General features: G+C 45.2%; 1 protein-coding gene across 1 annotated transcript in view; it reads right to left on the bottom strand.

Annotated features, from left to right (window-relative positions):
* The window catches only part of LOC141101668 (extracellular matrix protein 2-like), a 194337-nt gene that overhangs the window by 17679 nt on the left and 152640 nt on the right, over nucleotides 1-24018 (bottom strand). The window contains exon 9 of the mRNA XM_073590903.1: nucleotides 23615-23941. Within this exon, the coding sequence (XP_073447004.1) occupies nucleotides 23615-23941 (327 nt within the window). The remainder of the gene's footprint in view (nucleotides 1-23614; nucleotides 23942-24018) is intronic.

Genomic DNA, 24018 nt, shown 5'->3' with positions numbered 1-24018 from the left:
AAGGGGAAAAACTAAACTGCCCCAGAGCAGACCCCAAAGCAATAGGCAGCCCCCAACATATAATGACGGTGAACCGAGATGAAAACACTAACACAGATAGAAAGATAGGTTGAGCAAATGATGGGGCCCAAGCTAACTACATAGGACAGGATAGGAAAGCTGCTGTCTGCCATCCGCGAAAACCCTATCAAAATGAGCCAACCGACTGATAGGAAAAACAGGCCCTGAAGTCGCTAGGCTTCAAAAGACTATATCAGCACTCAGGTATATTCTGAAGACAGAGCAAAAGATCAACAGATCAGAGACAAAAATGGAATTCAGTTCACCCCTGGCCGGGGATGGCAGAACTCCCAAAAAACAAGGCAAAACAAAAACAAAACTGAAGAGTACAAAGCAGAGCAGAAAAACTTAGCTTTGAGACGCAGGAATCAGACTGGTCTCCAAGAATCCAGCAGGAAAATCACCAGCCAGGAAGAAGGGCGTCGGCAGCCTTATATCCAGTCCTCAATTCCAGCCACCCAGTTATCATCCAGCTGCCCAGGTGTTTGGTAATCAGTCTCACTACCTTCCTTCACCAGAGAAGGGAGTTCATCAGACCTCAATGGTGAAGGGAAAAATGAACTCACAACACACTGGTATCATGACACTCAGGACATGAAGTGCGGCAGCCAGGCCAAGAAATGGTCAAGGAATTGGGTAGGTAAGCCTGAGGGCCGATATATGACCGCTACTCTGAGAGAGAGGGGATGGAAGAGCCTGATGGTGAGGACCTCAAAAGAAGGGAATGAGAGTGATTGAACTTGGGGGATGACCTGGAAGGTGCATTGTGGGGACAGGAGTATGTCAACTCCACCACCAGGTCTGTTTGTAGATCTCAGGGAATGGGAGAATTGTAAGCCAGCATGGTAAATAGCAGTAGAGGAGACAGTGTCAGAATCCTGAATCCAGGTTTCAGTGAGGGCCAACAGATTAAGAGAGTTAGTACTGGATTCAAAGATGTGGAGCGGTGACGCTGACAGCCATCAGCGAAGGCTTGTTCCGGTGGAGTCCGTAAGGTAAACGAGGATCCGTTGAGTTTGGACGGTGACAGTTCGTCTCTGATACCCTACTGTCAGGATCCTGCCAGCGCCGGCGTGCAGCCTCCGCTGAGCAGGGACTCACCCGCACTGTAGGGGGGCCCGGGGTCAGGTACAGCCGGAAAGTACAGACACAGGACCTGTGGATGCTGAAGTTTAGCAAGCAGTGAAGGAACTACGGTCATGTAACTGCAAGGGGCGGGGCTTAGCGTCCTGCTTTCAGAGATGGCAGGACACTATACAGAAATACTCAGTCAGGCAAAACAGAGGTCATACACAGAGATAGCAGTTAAGTACCAGGGATGAGACAGAACGGATAGTTGGGGCCAAGCAGGGGTCAAAACCAAACAGACATAGAAGGTACCAAGCAGAATCCAACAAGCAATATCCAGAGAACAGACCGAGTCGTACACAGATTATCACGCAACCAGAACACAGCACAAACACACTCAGGGGTCCCCACTAGAGTTGAGCGAAACGGGTCAAAAAAATTCAAAAGTCGCCGACTTTCGCCAAAGTTGGGTTTCATGAAACGAAACCCGACCTTAGCATGAGGTCGGCCACGAGGTCGGCGACCATCGCGCCAAAGTCGCACTTCAAAAGATGCTTTTGCGCCTTTTTTCAGCCAATCAGGAAGAACGGACACTGTGGGCAACGTGATGACATAGGCAGCGGTTACCACCATGTTTGTGAAGGGCATGCAAGTGATTGGCTTGCTTTGTGTGGCGTCACAGGGGGTATAAAAGGGCGTGCACGCCGACCGCCATGTTACTTATGCTGATCTCAGAATAGGGAGAGCTGCTGCTGCTGCTGATTCTGTAGGGAGAGCGTTAGGCAGGGAAGAAGATACCAAAAACTACTTCTGCTGCTAGCGATTTTGCCTGTACAACACACCAGTTACTGTGCAGTGCAAGGGGATGCTATATTTCCGTGCATAAGCTCTGTTGGTTATTAGGCTGCCTTTTAAGACTCCCTGATAGCTGCATTGCTGTTTTCACACTGCTGAGCAAACTGCTTTTTTCAAAGCAATCAAAATTTTATTGTTTTGTCCTGGTGAGTTACTGAGCGTTCATTTTTTCACACACCGTACAGCGGTGTACGCTCCTCACACAGTACCGTGTACCGGCTGTTATCACGGCCAAATTGAAACTATCTACGTGTGTGACTCTGTAAGGAAAAGTCGAGGAGTTTGTCCGTTCTTACAGACCTACACCTTATAGTTTTGTCCGTTTTTCAAACAGTTTAGTATATTTGCTGTTTGATTACATTCAAAACTAGAGAGAGACAGCGTGTGTCAGTCCGTATACAAAAACACAGAGCTTGACAATTTTACATACACCGTACAGCGGTGTACGTGCATGCTCCTCTCTCAGTACCGTGTAACGGCTGTTATCACGGCCAAATTGAAGCTATCTACGTGTGTGACTCTGTAAGGCAAAGTCGAGGAGTTTGTCCCTTCTTACAGACCTACACCTTATAGTTTTGTCCATTTTTCAAACAGTTTAGTATATTTGCTGTTTGATTACATTCAAAACTAGAGAGAGACAGCGTGTGTCAGTCCGTATACAAAAACACGGAGCTTGACAATTTTACATACACCGTACAGCGGTGTACGTGCACGCTCCTCTCTCAGTACTGTGTACCAGCTGTTATCACGGCCAAATTGAAGCTATCTACTTGTGTGACTCTGTAAGGAAAAGTCGAGGAGTTTGGTCGTTCTTACAGACCTACACTCTAGGGAGATTCCAATTCTGCCCAATTCTATATACACCTTGTAGTTAGTCATACACTAGGCAATTTCTGCCTGTCACATTGCGGTGTAATCTGTCCTGGGCCAGAGACAATAGTTCAGCATCCTCCAATCTACATTGAGATTCAAATTCTCACCAATACTCTATACAGCTTTTGCCTTCTCTTACACCAGCCAATTTCTGCCTGTCACATTGCGGTGTAATCTATACTGGGCCTGAGACAATAGTTCAGCGTCCTCCAATCTACATTGAGATTCAAATTCTCACCAATACTCTATACAGCTTTTGCCTTGTCATACACCAGCCAATTTCTGCCTGTCACATTGCGATGTAATCTATGCTGGGCCTGAGACAATAGTTCAGCGTCCTCCAATCTACAGTGAGATTAAAATTCTCACCAATACTCTATACAGCTTCTACCTTCTCATACACCAGCCAATTTCTGCCTGTCACATAGCGGTGTAATCTATACTGGGCCTGAGACAATAGTTCAGCGTCCTCCAATCTACATTGAGATTAAAATTCTCACTAATACTCTATACAGCTTCTGCCTTCTCATACACCAGCCAATTTCTGCCTGTCACATAGCGGTGTAATCTATACTGGGCCTGAGACAATAGTTCAGCGTCCTCCAATCTACAGTGAGATTCAAATTCTCACCAATACTCTATAGACCCTTTACCTTGTTTTACAGTACCATATAGCTGTTGTTATTTTGGGTACCTTTTTCAAAAAAATGAAGAAGTATGGTGGAAGAGGCCGTGGAAGTGGGCGGGGGTTGCCAGCTGGTCCTGATGGTGGTGTTGGTGGTGGTGCTTCTGCTGGTTGTGGCAAAAGCACAATAGCACCTAAGGCAGGAGGTGGTGAGCCGGCATCATTGTCTGGCTCCACAAGGCCTCGTAGGCTCCCTTTTCAGGGAGTAGGTAAACCACTTTTAAAGCCGGAGCTTCAGGAACAAGTTTTGGCTTACATTGCTGACACAGCCTCCAACTCTATCGCCTCCTCTTCTGAAGTTTCAAAAAATAAAAGCACTGCGTCGTCAGTGGAGGCTCCTGGTCAGGAACAACACCTTTCCTTGTGTCCTTCACCCCTACCAAAAGTGAAGGATGCGGCAGGCCACACTACAGATTACTCCATGGAGCTCTTTTCTCATACCATGCCTGGGTTATCAAGTCAAATCGTGAATTCCCCAGCCCAAGATGAATCTGACATGGAGTGCACTGATGCACAGCCACTGCTAGATTTATCTGCTGGTACATTCACTCAGAGCACTACATTGTCCTCGCAGTGTACTGAGCCAGAATCTGACCCTGATGAAACTCAGGTGCCCCTTCCCGCATACTATACCACCATACACGGTGACACAGAGGAAGGTGCACATGACATTGAAGAGGAGGTGATGGATGACCCAGTTGTTGACCCAGATTGGCATCCATTGGGGGAAGAGGGTGCCGCTGCCAATAGCTCAGAAGAGGAGGAGGAGCATCCGCAGCAGGCATCGACATCGCAACAGCTGTTATCTGGCAGGCCCGGAGCAGTCCAAAAACAGGTTACAAAAAGCAAAAGAGTTGCAGGACAGCTTGGCCAGACGGTCAAAATATCACAGCGTGCAAGGCCTCAAAATGTCTTCCATAGCAGGAAGAGTGCAGTGTGGCACTTTTTTGAACAAAATCCTAATGATCAGGCAAAGGTTATCTGTAAGAAGTGCGCAAAGACCTTTAGCCGAGGGAAAAATCTTAGAAATTTGAATACCAGTTGCATGCTTAGACATTTAACCAACATGCACTTGCAAGCGTGGACGGACTACCAAACCTCACGTACCACATGTGCAACTGCTCCCAAAGAAGGTAGTCAGCAACGCTACATTGTTTCCCCCACTGTAAGCCCACCGTTTAGCACACCACCAGCAGCAAATGTTGAGGTGTCATCGCAAAGCCAAAGCAGTCAGGGAATCACAATGTTATATCAACGAAAGACTGAATCTAGGCCATCAGAAAGAACACCAACTCCATCACCATCATCAACCCTCTCTCTGTACGCCATGTCCACCGCTAGTTCCACCATATGCAGCTCTCAAGTCCAGCTCACCTTACCAGAGACTATGAGTAGGACAAGAAAGTACTCATCCTCTCATCCGCATACACTGGGTTGAACGCCCACATTGCCAAACTTATCTCGTTAGAGATGATGCCCTACCGGTTGGTTGAAAGCGCAGCTTTCCGCGAACTCATGGCCTACGCAGTACCACGCTATGACCTACCCAGTCGCCACTTCTTTTCTCGCAAAGCCATCCCAGCCCTCCATCTTCATGTGAAAGACCGCATTGTCCATGCACTCAAGCAATCAGTGAGTGGAAAGGTGCACCTCACAACTGATGCATGGTCCAGTAGGCATGGCCAGGGCCGTTACGTGTCCATCACTGCGCACTGGGTTAATGTGGTGGATGCAGGGTCCACAGGGGACAGCGGTGGTGGGACAGTGCTGCCTAGCCCATAGTATAGGAAACAGTTGGCTGTAGGCGTTCGACCCTCCTCCTCCTCCTCCAGAAGCGAAAGCTCATCCAGAGAGCGCAGTAGCACGAGCACTCCATCCGCAGCTGCCAATGTTGCACACGAGGTGTCCCCCTGTCGATCAGCTAGTGGAAAGCGTCAGCAGGCTGTGTTGCAGATGATGTGTTTGGGCGACAGACACACCGCGGAGGTACTGGCCGACTACTTTCAGCGACAAACTGAGTCATGGCTGGGCAGTCTACATCTTGAGGCAGGCAAGGTAGTTAGTGATAACTGCTGGAATTTTGTGGCAGCCATAGCCCTTTCAAAACTCAGACACATACCTTGCTTGGCTCACACCTTGAACCTGGTGGTGCAGTGCTTCCTCAATAATTATCCGGAGTTAACAGGCCTGCTCCATAAGGTTCGAAGACTGTGCTCGCACATCCGCCGGTCGCCGGTACACTCCAGTCATATGCAGAAGCTGCAGCGATTGCTCCACCTTCCCAAGCACCGCCTAATTATCGACGTTGCAACAAGGTGGAACTCCACCCTGCACATGGTTGAGTGGCTGTGCGAACAGAGGCAGGCCGTAATGCATTTGTGGGAGGATACACGGGCAGGCACATTGAGGGCAGACATGGAGTTGACAGGTGTGCAGTGGTCGAAGCTGAAAGACCTCTGTAAAGTCCTTCAGTGTTTTGAGGAATGCACATGGCTGGTAAGCGCAGACGATGCCATCATAAGCATGAGCATCCCACTTATGCGTCTGCTCATGCAAACTTTGACGCACATTAAGGAGCAAGCGTCTGCAGCCGAGGTAGATGAGGAGGAAGAGGAGGAGGGAAGCCTTGATGACAGTCAGCCATTGTCTGCTCCAGGACCTCTCCTGGACGAGGTGGAGGAAGAAGAGGAAGAGGAGGAGGAGGAGGATGATGATGGGGATGATTATTTAGGGGAGGAGGATGCTTCTCGTGGTGCAAGAGAAAATGTTGGCGTGACAAGGTCTGGTACAGGGTTTGTGCGTGACTGGAGGGATGTGGATTTGCCAGAAAGTGCTCCTCCACCTAGCACTTGCAGTGCATCATTGACACCGGGAACATTGGCCCACATGTCAGATTATGCCTTGCAGACCCTAAAAAGGGACCCCCGCATTGCCAAAATGATGAACGATGACGACTACTGGTTGGCCAGCATCCTGGATGCACGCTATAAAGGCAAATTCCAAAACATAATGCCACAGGAGAACCTTGACCAAATATTGGCTAACAAACAAGCAACTCTGGTAAACCGGTTGGTTGAGGCATTCCCAGCACACAGCAGCGGTGATGGTTCTCACACGAGCCGTAGGGGCCGGGGGCAGCTTGGAAGAGGTGTTCGTGGTGCACACATCAGAAGTGGCATTGGAGACAGGGGTTTCATGACCATGTTGTGGACTGATTTTTAAAGTCTCGCTCACACGACTGGTAATACTGCATCGATTCAAAGTGACAGGAGACAGCAGTTCTCAACTATGGTTACAAACTACTTCTCGTCCCATATCGATGTTCTCCCGCACAGGTCATTCCCATTTGACTATTGGGCCGCTAAACTGGACACCTGGCCTGAATTGGCACAATATGCCTTACAGGAGCTCGCTTGCCCAGCTGCAAGTGTGCTATCAGAAAGAGTCTTCAGTGCAGTTGGATCAATCCTGACAGAAAAAAGGACCCGTCTGTCGACCCAAAATGTGGATGATCTAACCTTCATTAAAATGAACCATGCATGGGTTTCCAAGGATTTTGTCCCACCTTCCCCTGATCACACCTAGGTTGCCAGAAAAATGACTTGCTTTGGTCCTCCTCTTCCTCGCACTTGCCCAATTTCGCCTTTTGCAGTAGCTGATTGTCCAACATCAACATATGCCATTTTGTAATCCTCCCTAACTGGGCTGCCTCCCCCCCATGGCAGGGGTCACCACCTAGCGCACCCAACCGTGCAAGTGCCGTTGACCTGGACAGGTGGGTGGGCCGACTCTTGGGCGCGGGCACTTGCACAGGGTCCCTCATAGTGCAATCAAGTGTCTCTGACGGTGGGGGTGCACACCCGCCGTCAGACACACCGCCATACTATGAGGGGCCCAGTGCCAGTACCGACACCCACGAGTGTGCCCCCCTTGCTTGGGCAGGGCCACAGCATTTGCAATGTTTACCTCTCCCTGCTCCTCCGCTGTGTAGTCTGGGCTGTCAAATCCTTCACTGGTAATAGTCAAATTCACCGCACACTCAGAGGGATTTATGCAAATAAGTGCTTATTTTATTATATACAAAACATGTGGGAGCCAAACAAGAATATATAGCACGAAGTAGAAGCGATATAATAACACGACGTTTCGGCTCAGTCCGAGCCTTTATCACTTTTATCGCTGAAAATAAAAAGAAATCCATCAGAGAATGCAAACATAACGAGAAGAAATAACAATATCATACAAAATACACACAGAATCCAAAATAATCCCAATATCCTACAGTGGTAAAAATATATACAAGATATATACAAACATACATTGCGATAGTACATGGAAAACATGAATGTATAAGGCTCAGTAAACTAGCACCATCTAAGGTAGAGTAAAAAAAGGGGGGGTTACCTGAATTGAAAGTCGGATCTTTGAATAAAGAGGAATAGAACTAGTACTACATTGGCAGAATACCATAGACAGAATAAGATTCCAAGGGGTCTCAGGAGTAATCTCCGCCCTACTCTCTTCTCTGATAATTCGGAGTATTGTGAGAAGTATAAAAAGATACTAAATAAATGTTCCTTAGACATTATTATATTAACTGTGGAATATCTCCAGAGGGCCATAGTGGAAACTAAGCAAAGTATACAGGCAATTGAAGCGCAACTTTCCACTTCTATTTCTTCAACGGAATGGACTTCTCTAAAAACGAAAACCGAGAAAATCCTATCTGAACACCAAAAGTCTCTACAGGAACGAAAGAGGCAGAAATTTCAGCGTGACTCAGACGACTATTCTATGAACAGAGTATATAAATGGAACGATACATCCACTACTATGGGCCCCTGGCGCAGACCATATTATCAACGGAGAAATGGGTCCTTCAGTTCCGGGAGCGACTCCTCCATAAACTCTGGCAGACAACGTTTTTTAGGAAGAGGCCGCAGGGGAGATCAGCGATCCACAGACCCACCAGGCGAGGCAGGAGAAAGGATGGCAACCCGCTCACAGGTGAGACGACGGATGTAGCATCAGACCTGGTGATCAACATTTCAGACTATCTCCTCTCCCCGTCGGAGCTCTCAGTATTGCAGAAGGGACTTTCTTTTTGTCCCACTCCTAAGTGGGACTCGTTTCAACTTGAGAAAGATCTCAAGCGTTTTTATCGTACCGTTAGACTAAAAACTCATTTTGGTCTGTCTCCTAACCCTATGGGTGAGGGGACTCCAATATCTTGTGATACTCAGGTTCCTGAATTATCTATCTCTACGCTTGGTCTCCGTAATCCGAGTAAATTCTGTCCTCCGAACACATACCATGCGGCGGAGACATTCATTTCGCTAGTGGACCGTGAGGTCAAAATGCTTTCCCACCAGGCACAACTCGGTCTTTTTCCTACTCACTCTAATCTGTCACCTGCTGAAAAACAAGCCCTTAATTCCATCCATAATAATAGGGACATCATAATCAAACCAGCCGATAAAGGCGGTGCTTTAGTGGTTATGAATTACACTGACTATAATAGGGAAGTGTATAGACAGTTGTCTGACACCAACACATATGGGATTATCCCCAGGGATCCGGTTTCCACGATTACCCATAAGATCAAAGATTTAACCAAAACATACTTAGATCGCCATACAATTGACCAGAAAACCGCCAATTTTCTAGTAAACCCTCATCCTATTACACCAGTTTTTTATGTACTACCCAAGATACATAAGTCTTTACAAAATCCACCAGGCAGACCGATTGTTGCGTCTACAGATTCAGTTCTATCTCCACTATCCATTTTTCTTGAGAGAATATTCACACCTCTAGTCAAACAGACAAGGTCTTTCCTCTTGGACACGGGACATTTTTTGGAAATCATTCGTAAAGTGGGTAAAGTACCCCCGGGTAGTATCCTTACCACCCTGGATGTCAATAGCCTTTACACCTCGATCACCCATGATAAAGGGGTTGAAGCCGCAAGATCTCTACTTAATTCCTCAGACTTGTCCGCAGATTCCATACAGTTCTGTATAGACCTACTTATACTAGTACTACATGAAAACTACTTCTTATATGAGGACACCTTTTACATACAGAGGTGCGGGACTGCAATGGGCGCGAACGTAGCACCGGCCTATGCTAACGCCTATATGAATCACTTTGAGATTAATCACGTTTTCTGCAATACCCTTTTTCTACAGTATGCTACCGAATATCACCGCTATATCGATGATATCTTCTTTATCTGGACAGGCACGACATCATCACTGCAGGACTTCTATCTATATCTCAATTCCATTTATCCAGAGCTACAATTCACGCTACATTTCAGTATGGAATCAGTTCCTTTTTTAGATACAAGGGTTTTACAAGATAGCGAGGGTACCCTTTCAACTGACCTTTACTGTAAACCTACTGATAGCAACAGTCTATTGCATTACTCGAGCTGTCACCCTAAGGCCACTAAGAACAGTTTACCACGTTCACAGTTTAACAGAGTAGCACGTATTGTCTCGGATCGGGATGTCCGCGATGAGAGACTAGACACAATGGCCAAGAAATTTAGGGACAGACGATATCCATTGAGGTTGCTTGAGGTTGAAAAACAACGGGTACTAACTCCTCCATCCCCTCCACCCACCACATTCTCTAGAGAAAGGATTCCTTTTGTTCATACCTTCCATCCGCTTATGCCTAAAGTATACTCTATTATCAAGAAACACTGGCCCCTTCTTTATAAAGCTTACCCGGGTATCAGTTCCTTTGAGGCCCCAGTATTAGTGTGTACAAAACGTCCCACTAATGTTCGTGATAAGGTGGTAAGGGCTGACATAGGCAGTAAAGTTTCTACTACTACCCAGAGGTTACTCGCCCCTCGTCGCTGTGGCACATTTCCCTGCCTTAACTGTGCAGCCTGCTCGAATGTGATCAGGTCAGACAATATCACACATCCAAGGACAGGCAAGTCTTTCCCGATACGGGGCTACTACACGTGTGATTCGAACTTTGTGGTCTACTTGGTGAAATGCCCATGTGGCCTCCTATATGTGGGCGAAACAACTCAGCATGTTAAGGACCGTATTGCCAGCCACAAGTCAACGATAAGGTGTCAGAAAAACTGGTTACCCTTGCCTGAGCACTTCACTAAATACCGACATTCAGTTGCACAGTTAAAATATCAGGTGATTGAACATGTACCTCGTCCAAGGAGGGGTGGTGATCATATTAAACTACTAAGAGAGAGGGAAACATACTGGATACATAGACTGGACACTTTAGCCCCTAGAGGGCTTAATAGAGAAATTGACTGGCTTATCTAATGACTAATAATCTTTTTCTGTTATTTTGCAGACTCGTTAGTACACTATAACCCTAGGTGAGTTTGCTCCGCCCACTGGACTCTGTCTTAAATTAAGCTATTTTACTCTTTTTGGAGCTCTACCCGCCATGTAGGTGTATGTATATGTATATGTGTATATATGTATAGGTACATATATATATATATATGTGGATGTATATGTCCATGCAAATGCATTCAAAAGGAATCTTATACGGTTATAGTGTTTTGCTTGCTTTCCGTATACCAATTTTTTTCTTCTATTTTCCATTTTCCATTTTTTATTTTTTATTTTTTATTCTTTATTCTTTATTTTTGTTTTCCAATTTTTATTTCACGTCCTTTATTTTTATTTTTATTTTTATTTTTATCTTTGGCTATTCTATTTTTTATCCTCTATTTTTTATTTTTCATTTTTTATATTATCACTATTTTTCTTTTTCATGTGTCTGGATACCTTGTTTACTGCACCCACGCATTCTCTATCTAATACCGCAACCTATTAATGTTATACCCTGTTAGTCTAGATCCTGCACATAATGCTAGCACTACCGCTCTTTGCATATCACCAGGGCAACCGCTGTGTACATACAGCTCTTAGGTGCAGTCCCTAGACATGCGCAGTGCTTACATTTAGACAGCGCAACGTCACTTCCGGTTCAGAGGTTCCACTTCCGGTCGCGCGCTGCCACCGGACTCACATATAAAAACCACCTAACCCAGTTGGATTCAGCATGACGCCACTGCAGCTAGGCGTGGGAGCGCCGCTGTATAGCACCCTATCAACAGGTATTGTACACAGGTCCCTTTCCCCTCTTTCTGATAGCGCTCTGTAGGGACACTCTAGCAACCAGCAGCCAGACACAAGCTATCTACAGCACATGTCTTTCCATGGGAACAATACTATCATTTAAACATGGAAGTAGCAACTCTTATTTTTATAGGTGCTGTCTCATATTGCACTTTATACTACGTACTTAGGATTGTATGGACATCATGGACTTTATATTATTTATTACAGGGATCAACTTAACACATCCCCTCTATAGCGCATTTTTATTTTAGCAACACACTATACTCCCCTTGTGCTGATACCTTGCATGACCCTTTTAGAGACAGTAGGACATTTACACATTTGAGTCTATTAATCATGATTTTGACTATTCCTTTCAGCCATCTTTCTTGGGCTTTTCTCTTGGGAGTTCTATTCCTCTTTATTCAAAGATCCGACTTTCAATTCAGGTAACCCCCCCTTTTTTTACTCTACCTTAGATGGTGCTAGTTTACTGAGCCTTATACATTCATGTTTTACATGTACTATCGCAATGTATGTTTGTATATATCTTGTATATATTTTTACCACTGTAGGATATTGGGATTATTTTGGATTCTGTGTGTATTTTGTATGATATTGTTATTTCTTCTCGTTATGTTTGCATTCTCTGATGGATTTCTTTTTATTTTCAGCGATAAAAGTGATAAAGGCTCGGACTGAGCCGAAACGTCGTGTTATTATATCGCTTCTACTTCGTGCTATATATTCTTGTTTGGCTCCCACATGTTTTGTATATAATAAAATAAGCACTTATTTGCATAAATCCCTCTGAGTGTGCGGTGAATTTGACTATTATTAGTAATAGGACCTACTGGTCCGTTACACCTGCACCTCGCCATTGGACTTGAGTGCACGCTATCCTCCTAGTTATAAATCCTTCACTGGGACTGCCAATACAAATTTGTTGAACTGATAGATGATGGTTAAGATGTGGCTATGCCCTGTCCCGCTGGCCGGGCTCTAGCTTCAGATGATCAATGGCTTCCATTTCTTATGGACCTCGACTCACAATGACATGCAGTGGTGGTTTATCATCAGCTTTCACAGTTTTCCTACTCACAGACGCGTGACATTCCGGCGCACATTTTTAAATGTGCCCTCTCATGCCAATCCCATAGAATCGCCTACGGCCTGTGGCTTCTGTCTTTTGCACTCCAAAGTTACGTGACAGATCATGATAGGCAGTGAGCAACATGTTTACATCTCTCCCTGTGATTAAAATTTGATGGAGATGAGTAACGCTGATGGGATCAACGATACTGCTATACAGCAACACTTTCTTCACAAAGTTATGTTTTCGCTGTCTCCACACACAAATTAATTGAGGGTCAGCATCGCCTCAGAGAATTGTGACGGCAGTTTTTCCCATGTTTGTTATTTCCTAGATTTCTGCAATCAGTAGACTTTATGTCAGTAATTGTATGCATCTCATTTCCTATGTCGGAGAGGCTGGACTGTCTTACTGAGACAGAAATATATATCAAGATTTAAAAATACCACCAAAAGTGTATACTGGTGTATGCTTCAAAAACATTTCCTTTTTTCTACTTTTTAGATTGTTGTCTAATCCATACTGAGAACACGGAGATTTTAAATGTTTAAACTATGCTATATATACCTGATATCCAGTGATAATGTACCATTTCTCACCTTTGTCCAATCACGTCTAATCCATACTGGGCCTGAGACCGTCTGAGCCTGCCTCCTGATCTATAGACATAGGTTTTTAATGTGTAAACTATGCTATACATACCTGTAATCCGGTGATACGTTACTCTTTCTCACCTTTGTCCAATCACGTCTAATCCATACTGGGCCTGAGACCGTCTGAGCCTGCCTCCTGTTATATAGACCTATGTTTTTAATGTGTAAACTATGCTATACATACCTGTTATCCAGTGATACGGTACCCTTTTTCACCTTTGTCCAATCACGTCTAATCCATACTGGGCCTGAGACCGTCTGAGCCTGCCTCCTGATCTATAGACATAGGTTTTTAATGTGTAAACTATGCTACATATATACGTGTTATCCGGTGAAACTGTACCCTTTATCAACTTTCTACAATGTTGTCGAATCCATACTGGGCCTGAGAACGGCTGCCGAGCTGTTAAGCAAGCTACAGCACCTGTGGTTTGGACACGTAATTTTTTCATTTTGTCAGGAATGTCGGTTAGGCCTAATTCCGTAATTGCGGTTGACCTGCACTTACTGGGAAATCATCGTTCGCAGGGAATAATTGGAATCCCAGATCCCCATCACTAACGGTGTTCAGCGAGTTATCAGCACCTGTGAGCGACAAAAGCTGGTCCTTTCAGTGTAGCTCGCATGCAGCCCCGAACATGTAAGGGCATGATAGACCTGTTATTGCTCGATCTCGCGTGCCAGAGCCTCGCGTATCCCTCTAGTAAGCTTGACGCGTACCGCGGGGGCATGCCGGAGTCTCGGTCGTTAACGGAATAAAGCTGAGAGATCACTAGCACAACTACAAATGGACATACCATACCACACACAGAAACGACAAAGCTTGCAATCTGTCCATCTTTTCTGTAGCTTGTATGGTTGTGGTTTCCCGGGTGGAGTCCAATTAAGCCACAGGCTCCACTCCTGGTGGTGCCCTTTTAGACATTCCTTTAAGGTTCAGCTTTGCAATCATACAGCCCCCGGAAACCAAACACTTTGCCTTCATGGACGCAGTTTGGAGGTTCGTGGGAATAAAGCCACCCCTTCGGCAGTTGCCATAATTTATTGATGGGCAGTCCGACGGTATATGATTGTGTTCGATTTCAGAATATTTTTTTTTTGGTTTGTATTTTACATTTTTATTCCAGCCTTTCTTGATTTCATAAGGGCATGACAAGCCTTTATCTGTGTCTCCTCCACCTCCTCCTTTTACTCCTCCACCACTTTTCTAAATGTAGTTGCCCTTTTCCATAGGTTATTTTTGTCTTCTGAGCATTTTGTCTGCTTTGGGACACCTTTAAAGGTGTTTTGTAATTGTTTTCTATGTGTTTGTATGTGTTTGTGTTTGCCTGCCATTGTTTTGAATGGGGTTCGACGGTGTTCTTTGAACGTTCGACGAACATTCAACTAACTTGCCTCCTGTGCGACTAACCAAAACACTGGCTCAACACTACTCCTGATATATCGAAGTACATTGTTAATGTTTAAACTATGCTATATATACCTGGTATCTGGTGATACTGTACCCTTTCTGCCAGGAAGTCCTCCTCCAACCAACACTCTACGTGTATCATTGACACCTGGAACATTGTCCCACATGTGTGTTTATTTCTTGCGGATCTTCTTGTTATATTGTGGTGTGATCCATCCTGAGCGTGTGAGTGTCTATGGGTTACTCCTGCAATTTAGATGTACATTTAAAAATTACCCCAACACTGTATACAGTTCTACGCTTGTGATACATTACCCATTTACTGCTTGATATATTCTGGTCTAATCCAAACTGACCAAGTGAGAGTTATTTTCTGACTGTGGAAATAAATACTGAAATTGACAACAATGACACCTACGCTGTGTACAGCTGTACTCTTCAGATCCATTAACGTTTTACAGCTTTTTAGATTGTGTTATAATCCAGTACTGAGCCTGAGAGTGTCTGTGTGTGCCTCCTCAAATATCTACGGAGATTTAGAATGTTTAAACTATACTATATATACCTGCTATCTGATGATACTGTACACTTTGTCTAATTTTTATATTCTTGTCTAATCCATACTGAGCCATACTGAGCCATACTGAAAGGCAAATGCAATTCTAGGATGTATTAACAGAAGCATACAGTCTAGATCACATGAAGTCATTATTTCCCTCTACTCCTCTTTGGTCAGACCTCATCTGGAATATTGTGTCCAGTTTTGGGCACCACATTTTAAAAAAGACATCAACAAACTGGAGCAAGTTCAGAAAAGAGCGACCAGAATGGTGACCGGTCTGCAAACCCTGTCTTATGAGGAAAGGTTGCAGGATTTGGGAATGTTTAGTTTGCAAAAGAGAAGACTGAGAGGAGACTTAATAGCTGTCTACAAATATCTAAAGGGCTGTCACATTGTAGAAGGATCAACTTTATTCTCATTTGCACAAGGAAAGACTAGAAGCAATGGGATGAAACACAGATTAGATATTAGAAAAAACTTTTTGACAGTTAGAGTGATCAATGAGTGGAACAGGCTGCCACGAGAAGTGGTGAGTTCTCCTTCAATGGAAGTCTTCAAACAGAGGGTGGACAAACATCTGACTGGGATGATTTAGCGAATCCTGCTTTGAGCAGGGGGTTGGACCAGATGGCCCAGGAGGTCCCTTCCAACTCTACGATTCTATGATTCTATGATTCTATGAGCCTGTGAGCGTCTCTGTGTGACTGATGGAATATATAGGGAGATTGACAATTATCCTTTGACTGAATAGAGCTGTACGCTTCTGATACAGTGCCATATATCTGATGTTATTTTGGGTTTATTTTCTGCAAAATTTTGAAGTTTGGTGGAAGAGGCCGTGGGCGTGGGCGTGGGGGGGCCAGCTGGTGCTGATGGTGGTGGTGCATCTGCTGGTAGTGGCAAAAGCACAATAGCAGCTAAGGCAGGAGGTGTTGAGCCTACGTCATGGTCTGGCTCCGGAACGCCTGGAAGGCTACCTTTTCAGGGAGTAAGTTAACCGCTTTTAAAGGTGGAGCATGAGGAACTGGTTTTGGCTTACATTGCCGAAACAGACTCCAGCAAATATGCCCTCCTCTTCTGAAGTTTCAAAAAATGCAAGCACTGAGTCGTCAAGTGCTGGCTCCTGGTCAGGAAGAACCCCTTTCCTTGTGTCCTTCACCCCCACCAAAAGTGAATGAAGCAGCAGGCCACACTTCACATTAGTCCATGTAGCTCTTTCTATCATACCATGCCTGGGTTATCAAGTCAAATCGTGAATTCCCAAGTCCAAGATGAATCAGACATGGAGTGTGGGTGGCCAGCCAGGGCAGTGGGGTTAATTAGTACTGGGCCGGTGTCTCACAGGGATGTGTCACGGTGGTGGTGACCTGTTCCGTGGCCCTGGGCGTCCATGCAAAGGGGTAAATTACGTTTATAGGTGAATGATACTTGACGCCACCTGTCGTTTCTGATTAGATTGACCAGCGCTGCAGTGTCGCTTCTCTGGGACAGATGTTGTGGTGCAGCTAAGATGTAGAAGCCCTGCACAGGTAGGGCCGTAGTCGCAGGGCAGATGAAAGAGTTGGCAGATGGTGTGCAGTGCAGGATGTAGCAGAGCCGTGCGCCAGGCGCAGGAGAAAGATGACAGACACAGTCATGCAGTTCCTTTACCTGTACTTGGTAAGTGCCGTCCAGGACCCAGAGTACAGATGGAGAAGGAGTTGGTCAGCCTGGAAGCCAATTTGGAATTCTCTCTCTGCAGATAGGTAGTGTGGCCTCCGTTCTAGCGCTTATCTGAGGTATTCGCAGAGCTGAGTTCAATGAAGTTCCCCCTGTTGACTCTCTTTTGGAACTTTCTCGTATGGCAGACAGCCGTAGCCTTTTCCTTCTGGCTCCCACACGTCGATGCTGGGGCCTCCGAGCCTTAGTTGGGTACAGAGCATTTACAACTGCTACTTCCTCTGGTTTCGGCTACAGGAACGTCAGTGTCCCTACAAACTCGGAGACCGGAATCCGGACCATGCGCTCCAGCTAGGAGTGAGCCTTAACTCTGCTCATCCTCCAGCTCCCCTTCTCACGTCCACACACTTCCCCTTCCCTGCACAGAGTGCCCTAACTTACCTCCTCCCGACCACAGAGAGCAGCTCCTCTGCAGTCAAGTTCAGAGGTCTCCCTGCTGGCCTGGAGTGGGAAATGTGTTGTGTGTTGGTTGAACTACTAGAGAGATCCTTCGATGCTCCCAAGCATGACATCACACTCCCTAGTAGGAAGGTAATGCTACTGTGGCGACCATACTCCTGGGGACGCCACAAGTGCACTGATGCCCAGCCACTGCTAGATGATTCTGCTGGTACATTGACCCAGACCATTACATTCCCCTCACACTCTACACAGCCAGAATGTGACCCTGAGGAAACTCAGGTTCCCCTTCACGCATACACCTTACGAGGTGACAAAGAGGAAGGTGCAGATGAAAGTGCAGGTTCCTTGAGCAGGTGGGGGGCATACTCATGGGCGATGGCACTGGCACAGGGCCCCTCATAGTACGCAAAAGTGTCTCTGCCGGGGGGAGGGCCCACCTGCCCACACGCCGTCAGACACACCGCCACACACCGCCGTACTATGAGGGGCCCTGTGCCAGTGCCGTTGCCATCGAGTGGGCCCCTCCTGCTTGCTCCAGATCACAGCACTTGCAACATTGAAATACTTACCTCTCCCTGCTCCACCGCCATGTCGTCTTCCGCGTGTCCTGACAGTGCTATTCTGATCAGAGAGCGCAATGACATCACGTCTGTACGCCCTCTGCCTAAACAGCCAAGTGCAGTGAGATGGAAGATGGGGACGATGAGGAGTCCAGACTAGTACAGGGATTCCCTAGCAAGGAGACTTATTTGTTTTCAATGTTGGGACAGCAATTTTTGGGGAGCACTATACTCTGGAGAATGATATATGGGGCCCACCATACACTGGAGCATTCCAAAGGTGGACATCAGACACTGGAGCAGCATTTACAGGGCCCATTATACACTGGAGCATTAGAATTGGGGCTCATTATATATGGAGCATTATTTGAGCCCATAAGACAGTGGAGCTTCATCCATAGGGACCGACATATACTGTAGCATTATGTGGAGCTCATCATATACTGTTTCAAACATTATATGGGACCAATGATTCTGTATGGAGAAATATATGGGCCTCATTACTCTGTATAGTGCACTATGCGGTGCCCATAATACTGTATGGAGTAATATACTGTCCGTTTTTGGAGCTATTGGAGAATTTAAAATCGATATCAGTGATGAGATGTAAAAATTGAAGTATTTTTCATTGTACTATACCGCTATTTCTCTTCCGTATCGGAGCATCATGAGTTGTGGTATGTGTTAAAGGGGCGCTCTTTGGCCCAGGGCACATGAAAACCTGGAGCCAGCCCTACCCCTCCACAACTTTAGCCAAATAACCCCCAGTTTTCAGTGCGTAACTATTATTATGAAGTAAATTAAGGTTGACAAGCTTCAGTAATAAAAATTGATGTTTTTGCCATTCAAATGGGCACTGTAGGTGTGTTTAATGTCCTCCACTCCCTGCCGACTTTGCTTCCCCATTGACTTGCATTGGGTTTCGTGTTTCAGTCGGCCTTCGACTTTTCACGATAATCGGCCGATTTCGTTCGACCTGACTTTTGAGAAAGTCGGGTTTCATGAAACCCGACTCGACCCGAAAAAAGGCAAAGTCGCTCATCTCTAGTCCCCACACAATGCCAAGGGCGAAAGTATAACTGACGGGGGATGGGAGCTTCCTGGGGCAATAAGAAGCTTTCCCAGAACCAATGAGAGGCCACCATAATAAGTCCCAGGTGTGCAGGTAAGAGTCTGCACTGAGATCAAAACATTAACCCCAGAAGTGCCGGTACACCAGCACTGGTATCATGACACCTACGCAGGGTTCTCATACAGGGATTGTGGTTGCGGGTAAAGCGTGGGCCGCAACACAGTTCAAACTCACCATGGCTCGGCAGATATGGACCGAGGAGTCAGGGCACAGTTCACAGTTACGTACCCGGTCTTTCTCTGAAGAGGTACGAGTGCAGGACAAGCAGGACCAGAGTGTTCGGCACCCTGATTTGGGAGAGTCAGTGGAGGCACTCCAAGTCTCTGTCCACAGTCTCTGAGGGTGGCCGAGGGGATTTTCAGGCTTGGGCTTGCGCTGCTCTGATGCTGCAGGGAAGGAGCACTTACGTCCCCCTGCAGCGCACTGTCTGTTCCCACCAAGTCTGCTCGCTTCTGCGCACGCTCCGCTCCCCCTGAGCTAACCACACCCCCTGCTGCTGAGTGCAAAGTTTGGTCCGGTTGCTTAAGCTTTCCCCTGGACAACAGAGAAGAAAGCCACGGCAGTTTCGGACCCGGCGCAAGAAAGGTACCCCCAGCCCAATCCTTCGGCTTACACTCTCCTCTCCTTTTGCTCGCAATTCCATCGGCGAGAGTTTTTTTAACAACCGTTGACATACCTCTATTTCCTTGATGATTCTCTGCCAATTAAATTGGTCTTGTTTGTATCTGTTGGGTGGTCTTCCGGCTGTTGTCTGTTCGGTGCGGCATAAGTCAGATTGCGAAGTAGAGTCAGCTTGAGTAGTAGAGTCAGATGGAATGGGTGAGGACAGGGACACATCCAGTTCCAGTGGAACAGTCATCTCCTGAGCTTCATGAATCTGATCCTCTTTTGGGCTAGCATGGGGCGAGTCGAGGAATTCTTCTTCATCAGTCAACAACTTCAGGAGGAAATACTTTAGGTGCACTTTGTATTTCTTCCGTTTGATTAGAGTCCTTTGAGAGGCAAGGCTGTAACATATTTCGATGAACCACCCAACTGGGAGCGCCTTCTTCACCTTCAAGTTGAACTTCATAGATGGGACCTTCGGAGGTGATCCTTCGCATTACCCGATACGCATTCTTTTCCCACCGATACTACAATTTGCCTCGAGGACGTTTGTCTCGGACTAGCACACGATCTCCGACCTTAAGAGCTGTGTCTCATAGAGGAGCTGTCTTTGGGTGGCAGTGGAGGCAGGCAGGGGTCAGTATAGTGGCCCTATAGGGTGTACTAGGCACACACTTTATTCCTATTTATGTCCTAATCTAATTTAAACATGATCTTAACTTGGTCTTTTAAAAAGCTAAATTTTAAGGATCCTTGCTCTATGTTTTTTTTGTTGTTCTTGGATCCTGCTTTATTTATATTTGGTTTATGCAGTCCCTACAGAAGGCATGGGCAACAGATTCAGCAGTTTGATCCCGGGTCGGAGTCACCACAGGGAACTTAGTGAAATGGTCCTTCATCATCATGCTATATAAACTGTCAGCTCTGCACTGACAGAGAGACTTGCTGATCATGCACTGCACATGATCAACATGTTTCCTAGCACTGGTGACCCGGATGTCGTCTTGACATCATCCACACACCATGGCAAAGATCGGGAACCAGCGTCAAGCCACGGGGTCACCGATCCCGAAAAAAATGCAACAGGTGACATACTCGCCATACATCTAAGGTGGATAGTTAAGAAATACCAAGGAGATGATCTTTTAAAAGCCAAAGGAGTCCTGCTCCCAAATGACAAACTCTGAAATGGCCTCTATTTATCCAAACTCGTAAAACACTGGCATCGACACCCAGGTGGGAAGAGTAGATTGCCTAAAATGGGAAACATGGAAAAGTATGATACGGTCAAGCATTACAGGAAGGTAACAGCAAGCCAGAGTAACCCCAATTGTGGGATGTGTTTAAAGTTCTTTGATCAAAGAGGAGTCCAACCAGGGGACCGATATGATATTGATATATGCAAAGTTTTATTGATCCCCTTTTGACAGTATCACAGCTTGTAAACATTTTTTGTAGCTAGACAAGGGTCTTTCAATTTTTGTTTGAGGGATTTTCATTCATTCTTCCTTTTAAATTCTTCCAGCTCTGTGAGATTCCCTAGTCGTCTTGCATGCTCTGCTATTTTGAGGTCTAGCCACAGATTTTCAATGATGATCAGATCACGGGACTGTTAGGGCCATTGTAAAACCTTTAGCTTTCGCCTTTTGAGGTAGTCTATTGTAGATTTTGACATGTGTTTAGGATTATTCTCCATTTGTAGAAGCCATCCTCTTTTAAACTTCAGCTCTTTTAGAAGTAGTGTTATGTTTGCATCAAGAATTTGTTGAAATCCTCCCACATGCTTATTGGTTGGTGAGATGTTCTTTTCCTAAAATTCTGTGACTTTTTTTCTCCACACACACCTTTCATCATTGTGGCCAAAGAGTTCTATTTAAGCTTTATCGGTCCAAAATCCATCAGGCTTGTTTAGATGTTCTTTTGCATTCTTCTGAAGCTGAATTTTATGGTGAGGATGTAGGAGAGGTTTTCTTCTGATGACTCTTCCATGAAGGCCATATCTGTGCAAGTGTCACTGAACAGTAGAACAATCTACCACAACTCCAGTGTCTGCTAAATCTTTCTGAAGTTCTTTTGCAGTCAAATCGCTGTTCTGATTTGTCTCTCTAGTAATCCTACGAGCAGCTGTCATTGAAATTTTGACTGGTTTCCAGACCTTATCTTGACCTCCACTGTTCCGGGTAACTGCCATTTCTTAATTATATTTCAATCTGAGCAAAGGGCAACTTGATAATGCTTTGCTATCTTCATATGGTCTTCTTCTACTTTGTGGGCCTCCACCAGTGCTAGGCAGCTGCTTAGAAGAACCAATGGTTGCTGTTTTTTGGCACAAGGTTAGAGGAGGCTGGATTTTTATAAAGCTGAGAAATCTGCATCACCTGGCCTTTCCTAACCAAGATAGTGAACAAGCCATAACCGTAACAGGCTAATTAAGGTATGAAACCTTGGTGAAAGTTATGTGAGCACACAAATCTCCAAGGGTGCCCAAACTTTTCTATTAGCCCATTTTCCATTTGCAATTTTTAAAATGTAATAAAATCATAACTTTTTTTTGCCTAAAATACAAAGGAAATGTATCCTTGCCCTGTCCTGGATCGCCTCATACCTTTCTGACAGCACATTAAGGCTAAGTGCCCACGTTGCAGAAATGCTGCGGAAATGTCTGCAGCATTTCAGCAACTCCCTACCGCGGGTAAAACGCATGCGGAATTCCGCATGCGTTTCTCGCAAAACACAAGCATTTTGCAAGCATTTTTAGCTTGCAGAATGCTTGTGCTTTCCAAGCGATTTTAAGCATCGCTTGGAAAGTGATTGACAGGTTGGTCACACTTGTCAAGCATAGTTCTTGACAAGTGTGACCAACTTTTTACTAATGATGCTGCCTATGCAGCATCAATAGTAAAAGATAAGATGTAAAAAGTAATAACAATAAAAAAATAGAGATATACTTACCCTTCGTCGGCCCCCGGAGTTGTCCCGCCCTTCATTGGCGCTGCAAGCAACTTCCATTTCAATATGATCGCTTGCACAGTGCTCCTTGGGATGTTTAAAGTTTTGGAAATCATTTTGTATCCAAATCCGGCTTTAAACTTCTCCACAACAGTATCACGGACCTGCCTGTTGTGTTCCTTGGTCTTCATGATGCTCTCTGTGCATCAAACAGAACCCTGAGACTATCACAGTGCAGGTGCATTTATACGGAGACTTGATTACACACAGGTGGATTATATTTATCATCATTAGCCATTTAGGACAACATTGGATAATTCAGAGATCCACAATGAACTTCTAGAGTGAGTCTGCTGCACTGAAAGTAAAGAGGCCGAAAAATATTGCATGCCCCACTTTTCAGTTTTTGAATTTCCACAAAAATTTGAAATAACCAATAAATTTTGTTCAACTTCACAATTGTGTCCCACTTGATGATGATTCTTCACCAAAAATTTACATTTGGTATCTTAATGTTTGAAGCATGATATGTGGGAAAAGGTTGAAAAGTTCCAGGGGGCCAAATACTGTTGCAAGGCACTGTATATATGTGTGTACCTATATATATATATATATATATATATATATATAACCTTCTGGTATATATTTATGGTAGTAGTTTATTCACTGCTGGTATATAATTGTGCATACAGCTCAAAAAGTTGATGCATTTAAGATATAGAAGTACAATTTTGTTTACTGACAATGGTGCAAGGTCTCATGGGGCTAAGCAATTTTATTGAATGGGGCACAGAAATTTCTAATGGCAGTCCTGATATGGAAAGAAACATTGGAAAAAAAAACAAAACAGTATAGATGTACCTCACCTTATTTTATTGAAGCTGAGACGGAGAACTTGCAAGGACTTTAAGTTCAGTATGCCCCGTGGGATGCTTTGAAAGTAGTTATTATCCAACAAGAGTTCATTAAGGGATTTGTAGAGGCCAAAAAATGATACGGCATGGACGCCATCATCTCGCAAATGATTGTGCGATAGATGAAGAAACTCCAGCCCAGGTTTCATGTGAGCAAATACATAGCCGGGAATAAGCTCGATCTGGTTATGATGTAGGATGACTTGTTTTGCGCCACAAGGCAAAAATGATGGTACATGAACCAATCGGTTATGGGACAAATCAAGAGATTCCACGTTCCTGGGGAGACAAAAAAGGGAAGTTTAGCCTGATAGTAGAGGGCGTGGGGTCAAATAGGACTCTTGGGACCCAGTTGT

Source organism: Dendrobates tinctorius, unplaced genomic scaffold (assembly GCF_039654945.1).
Source record: "Dendrobates tinctorius isolate UK_male_01 unplaced genomic scaffold, ASM3965494v1 ptg000120l, whole genome shotgun sequence".
In the NCBI taxonomy this organism is placed as follows: domain Eukaryota; kingdom Metazoa; phylum Chordata; class Amphibia; order Anura; family Dendrobatidae; genus Dendrobates; species Dendrobates tinctorius.
The sequence above is the reverse complement of the archived record's forward strand: the minus strand, read 5'-3'. Positions and strand labels throughout refer to the sequence as shown.